General features: G+C 38.2%; 1 protein-coding gene across 1 annotated transcript in view; it reads left to right on the top strand.

Annotated features, from left to right (window-relative positions):
• Nucleotides 1-12,434, top strand: part of LOC105363335 (microtubule-associated protein futsch) — a 42,573-nt gene extending 30,139 nt beyond the window's left edge. Inside the window, exons 8-10 of the mRNA XM_011501003.1 lie at nt 6-3,687; nt 3,775-12,036; nt 12,204-12,434. Of these exons, the coding sequence (XP_011499305.1) occupies nt 6-3,687; nt 3,775-12,036; nt 12,204-12,373 (12,114 nt within the window). The 3' untranslated portion in view covers nt 12,374-12,434. The remainder of the gene's footprint in view (nt 1-5; nt 3,688-3,774; nt 12,037-12,203) is intronic.
• Nucleotides 12,435-12,769: the final 335 nt, after the last annotated feature.

The following is a 12,769-nucleotide window of genomic DNA, read 5'->3' as shown; positions in this document are numbered from 1 at the left end:
CTCAGCCAAAAATAGAGACTAAAGTAAAAAAAGTTGTGGAAAACAAAAAGATTGAATCCGAAACGAAGGAAATTAAGAGTATGGAAAAGGAATTAAAGGAGACGAAGCGAGAAATAAAAAAAGTGGAAAAATCCGAACGATTTGAATCAGAAACGAAGAAGACTGATGCGAAGGTCGAAACCGAAAAGACTGCTATTACAAAGGAAAATAAAGTGCAAAAAACTGATATTAAGAAAAAAGAAAGTAAAGAAATGACCAAGCCAATTGTTAAAGCAAGTAAACCCGAAAGCGTAATAAAAACTTCATTAAAATCTATTGAAAAGAAGCTGAAGCCCTCCGTAGAGAAGAAGGATATTATGAAATCATCCCCCACCACACCAAAAAAATCCATGAATGGAGCAGCGACAAAAACAGAAATTTCAAAAGCTGTCACGAAATCGACAAATAAAATTGTACCGAAAACTCCATCCGTAGCTCCTGCTAAAAGCACAAAGGATGCAAACAATCGTTTAGTAGTCGAACGAAAAAATATCGAACTTTCATCAATAGCAGGCTCTGGTGGGCCAACAGCTGGAGCAAAAGCAATTACGAAAACAAAGCCAGCAGAGCGAAAATCTATTAGTCGTCGGGCGAAACCGATGAGTCCTAATAAAGCACGACTACCTATAAGTCCCGCAAAATCTACAAGAAGTACACCGACAGCTTCCATAAAATCTGAGAAGGATGCCGTAATTCGAAGAATAAAGGGAGAAACAACAGACTCGTCCGCCGTCTCGACACCTTCTGGAATCGATCCTGAATCTGCTATCAAATTAATAGATAAGAACTTAACGGAAAGATCAGAGGACATTTCACTGGATTCTATAGAGAGTAAAGTATTGGATGATTTAAAGGAAGAGCGAGAGGTGGTCGAGGAAATTGAAGCTGTGTTGCAGAAAGCCGAAAGAATCGAAGAAGCTCGAAAAGAGGAGCCTTTCGATGGCGATGATGATATAACGGCAGAAGCGATTGATAAGAAAGAAGAAGATATGACCGAGGATGATGTTACCGCAGAAATGGATGAGATGACAAAAAAAATTTTAAGAAAGGAAAGTCACGAGTTAACGGAAGAGGATGAATATTTAATTGTTGAAAAGGAAGAAATTTTTACAGAAGATTCGGTGCAAAGTGGCGAAGCAGAGCATAAACATCATCTCGACGAATTGGAATCTGAAAAAAATCGAGTGAAAATTGACGAAATTTCGGAGGAAAGAGTATTAGATCGGGGAGAAGTTAAGGAACTTAATGAAGAGAAGAGTCAGGATGTGGCAGAGAAGAATATCGACGAGCCAATAAAAAGACAGGAAATTAGAAAATCAATAGAATTGCCTGCCGAGGATAGGGAGCACTTGAAAGAAGAAATGCAACAAATAATTGTTTCGGCTACCGAGGTAATACAAAAGATCGAGAGCAAGGACATTTCAGGGAAAAAAGATGACGACGATAATGAGAAGGATCCTATAAGCTTGAGTCCTAATAAATTAGAATCTCCGAATAAAGCCGATGCGGAGCAAAGGGGGCTAATTCCAGAAAAATTGGAGGAATCGCAAGAGCGTGTTTCAACCTTGGAATCAGGAGCAACAACGACTGCGCCAACATTACCAGAAGACGAACGAATTCCGCTTGATGATATTAAGGAAGACGCGGATGATAAACACGTTATACAAGTAGTGAAAGAAAAGAACAATCTAGATAAGCAAGAAGAAATAATTCCTGAAAGAGTGGTGATTGCCTCGAGGCCGGAAGTTAAAGTTTTGGACGTGCAATCGTCGGTTAATCGTGGAATGGTGAGAGATATTGTTAAAACGCCAGACGAAGTTGCCGATTTGCCTGTTCATGAAGAAGTCGATCCTAAGCTTTACAAAGTGGACGACTTGCAAAAGGAAAGAAAAATACCAATACAAAAGGAATTAATACAACGTGCGAAGGATCCGCCAATTTCTCCTCCCGTTGTTAAAGAACACAAGGACAAGGGGGTGTTTAGTTTCTTTGGGAAAGTAGCCGATAAGCTGGAAAAAGGTATTGATAAATTAACGAAAAAATCTAGGCGAGACTCGGATAAAGAATCCGAAGATAAGTCATCAAAGTCAAGCTCACCGAAAGACATTAAAAATATTGAAAAGCCAGTATTTGAAGATATTGATGTGGAAAAAGTTTTCCCAAAGGTCGGAAAAATTGAAGAGAAAGTTGAAAGCTTCGAATACATACAACCAGATGTGTGCAATATTAAAGATGCGATAATTAAGGAGACCGCGACTTTTTTGCAAGAAGAAATATCAAATGTGAAGGAGAATATAGTGGAGTCAAACTCTACGGTGGGCCAACAATTAAAAATAGATAATATAGTTAATGATGATAATATTATGGAGCAAGTGAAAGAGCAGATTATAGAAGATAATGAAGAAGTCGAAGCATTTGCTGATGAAGCGTCTAGGAGATTTAAAAATGTAAAAGATAGCTTGCAAGATTCATTAGATTCGCTGGAAGAAAAGGCGGATGATGTGAATAAATCGACCGCAGCGACAAAAGATACAATAGCAGATACATTAACAGGGGTTGCGGCGAAACTCGAGAATATCGAGTCAGATAAGAATGACTTAATAGATTCTAAAGAGCCAGAGAAAGTTAAATTTACAATTCCGAGCGAAGACCTTGAGGATGAAGAAGACGACTCTCAAATCCCAGTCCGAGATTTTAAAGAGGCTGTGCGAGATGTTGCCGAAGTCCTGGTGGGTACGGCTGGTATTGAAATCGAGAAGGAAAGTAAACGTAAAAATGTTGAAGAAATAGTGAGCGAAGTAGCGAAAGTACTTAAAGAAGAGGATGATTTTCTGTCGGAAAAGGCGCTTTTTGCAAACGAACGAAAACCTTCGATTAAACGCGATAGTACAAGTTTCGAGGTAGCCGAAGGCGTTACATTGCCTAAGGAATTAGAGATTATTGAAAGCGCTGCTTCTCGAGAAAAGTTGAAGCAATCATTGGCAAACGAAGCGAGTACAACATTACCATTACATTCTGAAAAAATTGAAAAAGATGAAATCGTCGAAGAGCCTTATATCGAAATTGTTAATAAAAAAAATCTAACAGCATCTCCAACTAATGATGCCGATTCAGATGAAGAGGATATTAAGAAACTCTGTGAGGCCATTATGGCGGATGATATTATCAAAAAGCCGGCTGTTTCTGTTGAGTGTGATACTAGAGTAGACGTTATGGACTTGGGTCTAGAGAAATTATGTATAAAAGAGGTTGCACATAAAGAAGTTCGAGATGAAAATTTCGATGAGGAGCAAATAATAGTTGCGCCGGAAATCAATTTTCAACAGAATATTTCACCTGATAAAGCTGAGCTTGTAATTGTCACACCAGGTTCCACACCAAGTTCGCCTAAATTTGCTACGGAGCTAGGTTTATCCGAGCTTTCAGCGAAAAATATGGATATATTTAATATGGAGATGAATTTAGAGAATATTATCGAAGAATTTATTATGGTAAGGAAACAAAAAATTACGATGCAAGTTTTGGATTACATTGCAAACGTAAAATGCGTGCCTAAAGAAAAAGTAATTAATATTATTCAAGAAATTATTACTAAATATGAGATTCCTGTTGAAGACGTTACGGATAATCTTGAGATTTTACAAGCATGTGATAATATATCAGAAGAGAAAGAATTAGAAATTGAAAATTACATTAAAAATGAATTGTTCAATAAAAATAGAAAATTATCGTTAGACGCGATCGATGATATTTCTAAAAAGTATTTTGTTTCAAATGCTATTGTGATACAAATAGTCGAGGATATTATAATAAAAATGAAACTTTCTAGAGAATCTGTTTTTGATATTTCTGCAGAGCCATATTTTGTAATACGTAAGGATGATTTAGATGAAGCATCGCAATCACAGATTGAAAAAGAAGATTTACTTTTGAATGTTCCAACTACTACTACTACTACTACCACTACTACTACTACTGTAAGCAGAGACCATTCGCATATACCTATTCAAGATACAGATAAGACAGAGTCTGCTTCCTTAAATGTTGAGGAATTAGATGAAGATAAGATGGTTGATAGTTTTGTTAGAATATCGTCTACGGATGCTGTAGATGCATTTTTACAGCAAGAGCGTAGCCAATTACAACTAGAAACAAAAGTTTTACGTGACTTCGAAGCTGTAGAGCAGGAATATAAAGTGCAGGGTATATCATCAATGCCGTCTGTCGAAGAATTAGGGGAAATCGATAAAGAGGTGAAGAAAATGCCCGATGATTTTAACGATGCAATTGAAGCTGATGAAAAATTCGTCAAAGAGACGGCGGAAAAATCTAGTAAAGACGATGATATAATAATAACTGATGAAGCGTGTAAATCAGCCCATAAGGGTCTCGAAGTTTCGGATTTACCCGATGTGGATACAAACGAAAAATATCTTGATGAAGCTAAAGAGAAAAAATCAAACGTAGAATCATCGTTTAATTATGGCATTATTTCTTCAGTTTCGAGATCCGAAGATTCAGATAAAGATAAAATTACGGAAAAAATTGCAAAATTACAAGAGGAACAAGACAAAATTGCGCGGAATGACGATGAAAGATTGGACAGCTCAAATGTGAATGTGAAAGTAGATGAAGCGCAACATGAGACGCAAGAACAAATGGTTAAAAGAATGGTTGTTACTGCAAGTAGCGAAGATGGCGGGCATGAAATAGAAATATGTCCTAGTGGAACTATTGCATATAAAAAAACGTCATCACCTGACGAGCCATTGGAAGAGATTAAAGCAATTTCACGAAAAGATTCATTAGCCTCGGATGATAGCGCGACTAAGAAAACCAGTATTACGTCTGAAAAATTGGTTCCGGAAGAAGTCGATATTTTAACGGATTGTAAAGTAGAGGAAAGCCTAGGAATTAAATCGGAGGTGTCGAAGGACAAAACCGAATCGATTGCACCAAGTGTAATTAGAAAATCTTCCATAGTATCCACAACTGCAACGGAAATATTGCCCGATCGTGCTGGTGATATTTCATTAACGGAAAATATGAGCTCACAATCGTCAACTACACACATTATCGATCATCCAACGAAATTGTTAACAAATAATGAAACTGAAATAGAACGAAAACAATCGCTTGATAAAGCCATTATTTCTGAAAAAGTGCAAGATGAAATTCACGAAGAACATGTGGGTGATGATATAAAAGATCGGCCAGGATCAATTAGTGTTGTGAAGGAAAAAATTGTCGATATGTCCGATGTGTTTAAACAAACGTCTCCTGACTATCAATCAGACGAGCACGATGCTAAAGGCCAAGCAATCGGCGATCAATCAGAAAAACATGAATTATCAACAATTACAATAGATAAACAGATGGAGGAAAAGTTACGTAAGGTATCGATGATATCCACTGAAAATATACGAACTATCGATGATACTGTAATTGCAAGTAGAGATAGATCAAAGTCGCCGAGCTTAGAAAAAGATATAGATGAAAAAGAAAAATTATCGGATAGTAATTACAGTATGGCTTCTAAAGATTTTGTTGAAAGAGAAAAGAGTTGTGAGGAACGTTTGGAAGAAGATGTAGATTTAAAAGAAATTATTCCAACGGAAGTTGCAAGTATCGTATCGGAGACAGATTTGTTAGAAATGAGAGCATTCGATACATTCGATCAACAGAAAGATCAAGATGAAACTTTCACTAATGAGTTATTAACTTGTGAAGAGAATATTCAAGATCAATGCAAATTACAAAAGAATCTTGTCGAGAAAGAAATGAAAGCCGTCACGGATTCAGTAATTGATTCGAATAAATTAATCGATGATAGACATATAATTGATGCTAATAAATCGGACCAATTTAACTTATCAGCTGCTGAAGAAGATAAGGATTCCAAAGAGCAATTAGTGGTAAAATCCATTACCTCGAGTGATAATGATACAATTATTAGTCTAAGTAGTCAAATAGATGAGAAAAAGATTCCCAATGACACGTTGTTTCCAACAGCTGAAATAATCAAAGAATTTGAAGCTACCGAAGAGAAACCAAAAGACTTATCTACACTTCCAGATAGCACGAGCAAATTAGATGTAAAGTATGCTTCACATGATAAATTACCGGAATATGAGAAAGATATGATGAGTGATACAATTAAAGATGATACGATAGATCATTTACAAGCTGCCAAGCCTAGGGAAGATTCGATGGATACAAAGGAGTCTGAGATTATATTAAGTAAATCGCTTAGAAGTGATTCAATAGATAAATCCCGTTTATCGAGCGCAGATAATAAAGACGATATTTCTGAGAATATTAAGCAGTCGATGGAAAAGGTAGATGTTGCTAAATGCGAGGATAGATCAAAGTCACCGAGTAGCGAAAGGGATGAAGTTCATTTAGCTGGAGAAATTTTGGTTAGTAAACCCGACGTAAGATCAAAGTCCATTAGCAAGGATGAAGATGTAATTTGCAAATCAACATCATTTGAAACGCAGTCGATGGAAAAGGTAGATGTTGCTAAATGCGAGGATAGATCAAAGTCACCGAGTAGCGAAAGGGATGAAGTTCATTTAGCTGGAGAAATTTTGGTTAGTAAACCCGACGTAAGATCAAAGTCCATTAGCAAGGATGAAGATGTAATTTGCAAATCAACATCATTTGAAACGCAGTCGATGGAAAAGGTAGATGTTGCTAAATGCGAGGATAGATCAAAGTCACCGAGTAGCGAAAGGGATGAAGTTCATTTAGCTGGAGAAATTTTGGTTAGTAAACCCGACGTAAGATCAAAGTCCATTAGCAAGGATGAAGATGTAATTTGCAAATCAACATCATTTGAAACGCAGTCGATGGAAAAGGTAGATGTTGCTAAATGCGAGGATAGATCAAAGTCACCGAGTAGCGAAAGGGATGAAGTTCATTTAGCTGGAGAAATTTTGGTTAGTAAACCCGACGTAAGATCAAAGTCCATTAGCAAGGATGAAGATGTAATGTGCAAATCAACATCATTGGAAAAATCAAGTGATTCTCAAGACATTTGCCAGATCGAAGATAAGCCAACATCTCCAAGTGTCAAAAATGATTCGCTAATAAAGGCAACAGCCCCCGAAGAATTTTCGTCTGACGATGAATTAGAAGTGACGGATAACGTGATCGGAATTAAGACTGATACAGGAAATGAAAACGAGACGGAGGTTTTATCTGAAAAATCAACAGTTATCAAAGATACGAAAGAAATAGTAAATGAAACTGTGAGTGACAACAGCCACGTTAGTTCTCAAACTCCTGATGCCAAAAAAGATGTAATATATAAGGATGCCGAATCTCATAATATTCATGGCAAGACTGCTAATGAAGTTATTTGTCCTCTGAAGGATAAGTCAAGGTCGCCAAGCGTTGAGAAAGATATTATTGCCATGACAAAAGGGATTTCCAGTGAAGAAATTTCTATTAGCACTGCATTACAGCCAAAAGATAAGACGACAGATGAAATTAATGCGAAAAGTGTAAGTGACAAAGGTATTAAAGATAAAGAGCAAGAAGATGTGCCGCTTATAGAAAGCATTGATTATACCGAAGCGACAAGTCGGAAGTCTAGTCATCGATCTAAGTCACCGAGTGTTGAAAAAGAATCATTACCAAAGGCCGTAGTATCGGACGTATCATCGGTCACTATTGCTAACGAAAGGGAAAATTTTAATCTAAACAAGGTTCGAGATACCGAGGATCGATCGTTTCAATTTCATGACCACGAACAAGCTGAGACAAATATTGTAGCAAGTGCAGATAATAAATCAAAATCACCCAGTCTCGAGAAAGAAATAGGAAAAAAAGTCTCCTTAACCGATCAATCCTGTTTATCGTCAGCAAGTACAAAATATGAAGATATTAAGCCAAATCAAGCTGATAATTTAGTTAAAATGTCAAACTTATCCGAGGAAGAATATAAAACAGGAGATAGATTATTTGATGAAGCGGGCAAGACAATTGATTTTTCAGACGGAGACGATAAAGAAAATATATTATTGGATTTGGATAGGCACGAAGATGATCTAATGTGTATTACTGAAGCATCCGTAGAAAAGATTGGAGAAAAAGAGGTAAAAGCGAGCGAACGTAAACAATCATCGTCGTCTTTATTTAAGGATGATTCTGACGAGGAAAAGTTTTCTGATGCTACCGATGAGAAAGCTAAATGCAGAAAGATTGAGATGGAGTCGGAATCATTTTTAGAACAGCGCAGTAGGCGAGCCTCGTCGATAAAAGTAGATGAAAACATTGATGATTCATTAAGAGCATCTGGTTCCGCGTCGAATATTGTCTTACCCACACATTCCACTGATATTAATGAAGATAATCGAAAGTTCAGTATTGCTAGTGATAAGAATTACGAGCCTTTCACAATCAGATCAAAATCGGCAAGTATCGCAAGTGTTAAGTCAAATGATATAGAGGTGTCAGGTATGTCAAAGTCACCGAGTTTACTGAACGATAAGCTGGATTTTGACTTAATTGACGATGAGTTGCAGCAGGAACGTGAACATGGTAAATCGAACGAAATGTCACCGGTTAAATCAAGATCATCGAGTGTATCGGATAATAAAATTCTCACCGAAGATAAGAATGAAGAAGGAATGGACGAAGCGAAGCTGGCAGAAAGCCATCAAGATAAACATGATTTTCATAAATCACCATCGACGAGTCCGACTAATGGCAATGCCCGTGCCGATACTATTATACAGGAATCGAGTGGCGAGCGCAAAGAATCAACAGTAAGCATCGAAAGTAATGCAGAAGCTAAGAGCAAAGATCGATCAAGATCGCAAAGCCTGTTTGAGGCCGATGATAAAACACCGTTAACGCGATCAAGAGCCGTTAGTTTACACGATGATAAGTTGCTTGAAAAGTTGGATAACTTGGTATATAGAAAAGAGTCTAGTGACAATGTTAATGTCGCACTCGATGAGAAAGATGAATTAGAATTATCTCAAGATTCCCTCGACGATCTACAAAAGAATATTTTCAAAAGACATTCGATTATTGTCGATCAAGATAAAGAAGCTTCGGATAGTTGTAGCGTAGTAAGGTGTACGACGATGCCGAACGAAGAGTGCCAATCAAGAAAAATGTCCGATGCAGATAGGAGCCTTAAAGATACCATTAAGATAACGAAAAATGTTAGCCCGAGCTCAGAACCAGAGTCATTGATTACGTTTGCATCGGACAGGCCCGAGCCTCATATCGACGAAGAGATTACTATTTCTGAGAATAAGCGTGCGGAGGTGGAAAATCTACTTATGGATGATTACATAACACGAGCTATAAAAATAACCGAGCCTATATTAGATGAAATTCTTATGAAGACGTCCTTACCAAAATACATAATACTAGAAATTATTGAGGAAATTCTTATTAAAAAACAGTTAGCCATAGATTCAATTGCGGATCAATCGATATTCTATGAGGAAGACTACGACGATACACAATTTAAGTCCGACTCGGAGAGAAAAACAATATCTGAAGTGAGCGAACAGAAATCATCGGGCTATTCTACTCCAGATCGACAGCATTACGAGGACAAGGATGGCAATAACGTCGCATTCTCGGACTTTGAAAGTCCCTTTCATAAAGCATTTATGTGTGGAATGACGGAAATTCGAACAACCCACATTACGACGCTTTCTGGTAAATCGACTCCCGACAGTCTAGCGAGAGATGGTACCCCGGATTCTGCCTCGGAAATCGCAAGTACCACGGCAACGACAATCAACAAGAGTGTGCCTGAGAAATCCCAAGAGTTGACCGATGATAAGGTTACCCATGGCAAACAAAGGCTATCCATATCTTCGGCCAATGAAGCAAAAGAGGAGGAGGATGAAGAAAGTCGAAATTTGCCAAAGAGTGATGGAGATGCTCGTGGCCAAAGTGATAAAGAGAAGGATAATGTTAATTTAGAAAGCACAAGGATGACTGGCGCATGTCCCGAAGAGAGTACAGATGTCGTGCCCGAAGAATTAATTTGTCGCGAAAGAATGGTTAAGGTTAAATCGTCGCCAGTAGTCGAATTGTTAGAAAGAGAAGAAGTAACCGAGGGTAAGGAGAAGATAGAAAAACGCGAGATAGAGAAGGAAGAGTCGAAGACTGTGTACGAGGAAGTGAAGCATGAAATTTTTAAGGAGATTGGAGGCCCTAAAACGAAGGAAGAATTTACATATGACGATGACTTTAATAAACAAAATATTGAAATTATAACGACGAAAACCACTAAGACAATCATCACTAAGACAGAATTAGATTCTATATCTCGAATTAATACATTGAGCACGGATAATCTATCTACGGATAAAAGAATTACTACGGACATTAAAGAGGATGTGTCGAATGTAAGATCGATGCCGACTAGCGGTACCGAGGATATCGAAGAAACGCTAATTCCTTTGGAATGTCAAGCGAGCGAGCGTCCTCGCAGTTCGTTCTCGAATCCTTCCAATCAAGATATGAAAACTATCATAGGATTCGATGACGCTGACGTTAATGTTATGAAAGAGGAAAGAAGGTCATTTACGAGTAAGGACTTGATGGACCATACAATTGCCGAACAACTCGAGCAATCCGTGTGTCCCCTAATCAGAGATCTAATCAACGAAGACAAAAGTTTATCCGGCAAATCGTTAGCGGATATTTCATTACCAAAAGACATTGGAGAGCACGCGTCTCCCGGAAAATCACACATCGACACAGCCATTTCACCATTAATACGAGATAGTAATATAATACAGTCGCATTTTTCTGAACGTTCGACGCCTGAAAAGAAATCGGACGGTCGATCAAGAACAGCCACGCCCGAAGGTTTTAGATCGGGTGACGTTATTCGCACTATAGTTACGACTACTCGAACCATGAGTGACGATGGTGAAATCATTACCACTACACAAGAGGTAACCGAGGCTACAAACGACAAAGGCGAAACGATTGTTCTTAATGAAAAAACCGATGTTAAAGTTGACGAGAGATTGCCGGAAAATCTTATTGGCGATACAATGTCAATCGATAGCGAACGAAAATTCAGCATAAGTTCGGAGAAAAGAGAAAGCCAAGAGGATGAATCAAGTTCACCAATTTTAACAACATCTCATGAAAGTCAACGGCAATTATTTCACAAGGAGGATTTAGTTAAGATTTCCGATGATTTTGCAACATCAGCAATGACCGATAGTTATTACGCCCAAGACACGCCCGAGACTACTCGCTCATCTCGCTTACTAATCGAAAGCACGGAAATTATAGCCGATTCTCCGAGAGATTCGCAGAAGTATAGGGATGAAGCTGATGTCGATTTTGAAAAGTCTTTGAATGAAATGAGACGTGAAAAAGAAAGTGAGAAATGTGACGAAGAGCGCACCGATCCAGTGGCAAGCAGCACGGTTCGCCACGAGCACTCAACAGCTGCTAAAAATGTCGATTCCAAATCGGACAATAAGGATAATCCTTTAATGGGCTGGGATAGTCCATTGTGTCTTCCGTCTCCGAAACCACCGCGCAAATTTAATTTGCGAAGTCCCATACAACCCTGCAGTTCCGCTGATTTAAGTCCCGACAGCTTGAATTTCGACGTCATCAATAATTGGGGCGAGCCAATGAAATTACCTTCACCCACGCCGCTCGCTAATGAAATTTCAAACAAAGGTTCGCCCGCGACTCCGATTAAAGATAGAAAACAAGCGAAAAAAGTGATATCGGAAAATATTAAGAATAGAAAGCGTTCCGAGAGTCCTAATAAAATTGAAAAAAGAATTAAGGAGACGAAGAATAAGGTGCAACCAGTTTACGTTGATTTGACTTATGTCTCGCATCATGGCAATTCCTTCTACACGGCCTTAGAATTTTTCAAAAAAGTCCGAGCACGATATTATGTTTTTAGCGGCACAGAGCCGAGTCGCGAGGTTTACGACGCCCTATTGGAAGCCAAAAAGTCTTGGGAAGACAAAGATTTAGGTGAGCTTTATGCGCTTTTTTTTTTTCTTAAGCCTTTTGTCGTTATATTTATCATAAAGTGCGTCGATCAAACTAACGTTTTTTTTTGTTTTTTTTCTTTTTTTTTTTTTTTTTTTTTTTTTTTTTTTTTTTTTTTTTTTTTTTTGTTTGTTTTTGATCTTCTACAGAAGTGACGATGATCCCGACCTACGACACGGATACTCTCGGCTATTGGGTAGCCGATAACGAAGAGGCTCTCGCTACTCACCACATCGACCTTTCACCCTCGGCATCGAGGTGCACGATTAACCTACAGGATCATGAAACCAGCTGCAGCGCCTATAGACTTGAGTTTTAAAGCTCTTCAGCAATAATGATTACGTGTCAAGTCTCGCGCGTACAGGCCTAACTCCGACGATTAATTAATTATTCTTCGATCGAGGTCGTATTGTCATTGCGCCCCAGTGCGATCCACGATTTTAGGTAATAATGATTAAAAGGCTATAGCATTATCCAAAAACTCCCGTCCTCGAGATAAATTTTTCGAAGAGTCTGTCGTACTTTGCGTACATACCGACGAACTGAAGCATAAAACCGTCACGTATTTTACGATGAGTCGATAAATATGCCGCCCTTGAACTTTTTATTTGCATGTATTCGTAGCAATGTTCGAGTTTTTAACGAAAGCTGTGTTACTTCACCTAATTTCCCGGCGCTTTTATATGCAAGATGTATTAGCAACAAAAGAAACAAA

Source organism: Ceratosolen solmsi, unplaced genomic scaffold (genome assembly GCF_000503995.2).
Source record: "Ceratosolen solmsi marchali unplaced genomic scaffold, CerSol_1.0 scaffold27, whole genome shotgun sequence".
Classification (NCBI taxonomy): Eukaryota; Metazoa; Arthropoda; class Insecta; order Hymenoptera; family Agaonidae; genus Ceratosolen; species Ceratosolen solmsi.
This window is presented reverse-complemented; position numbering and strand designations above follow the sequence as displayed.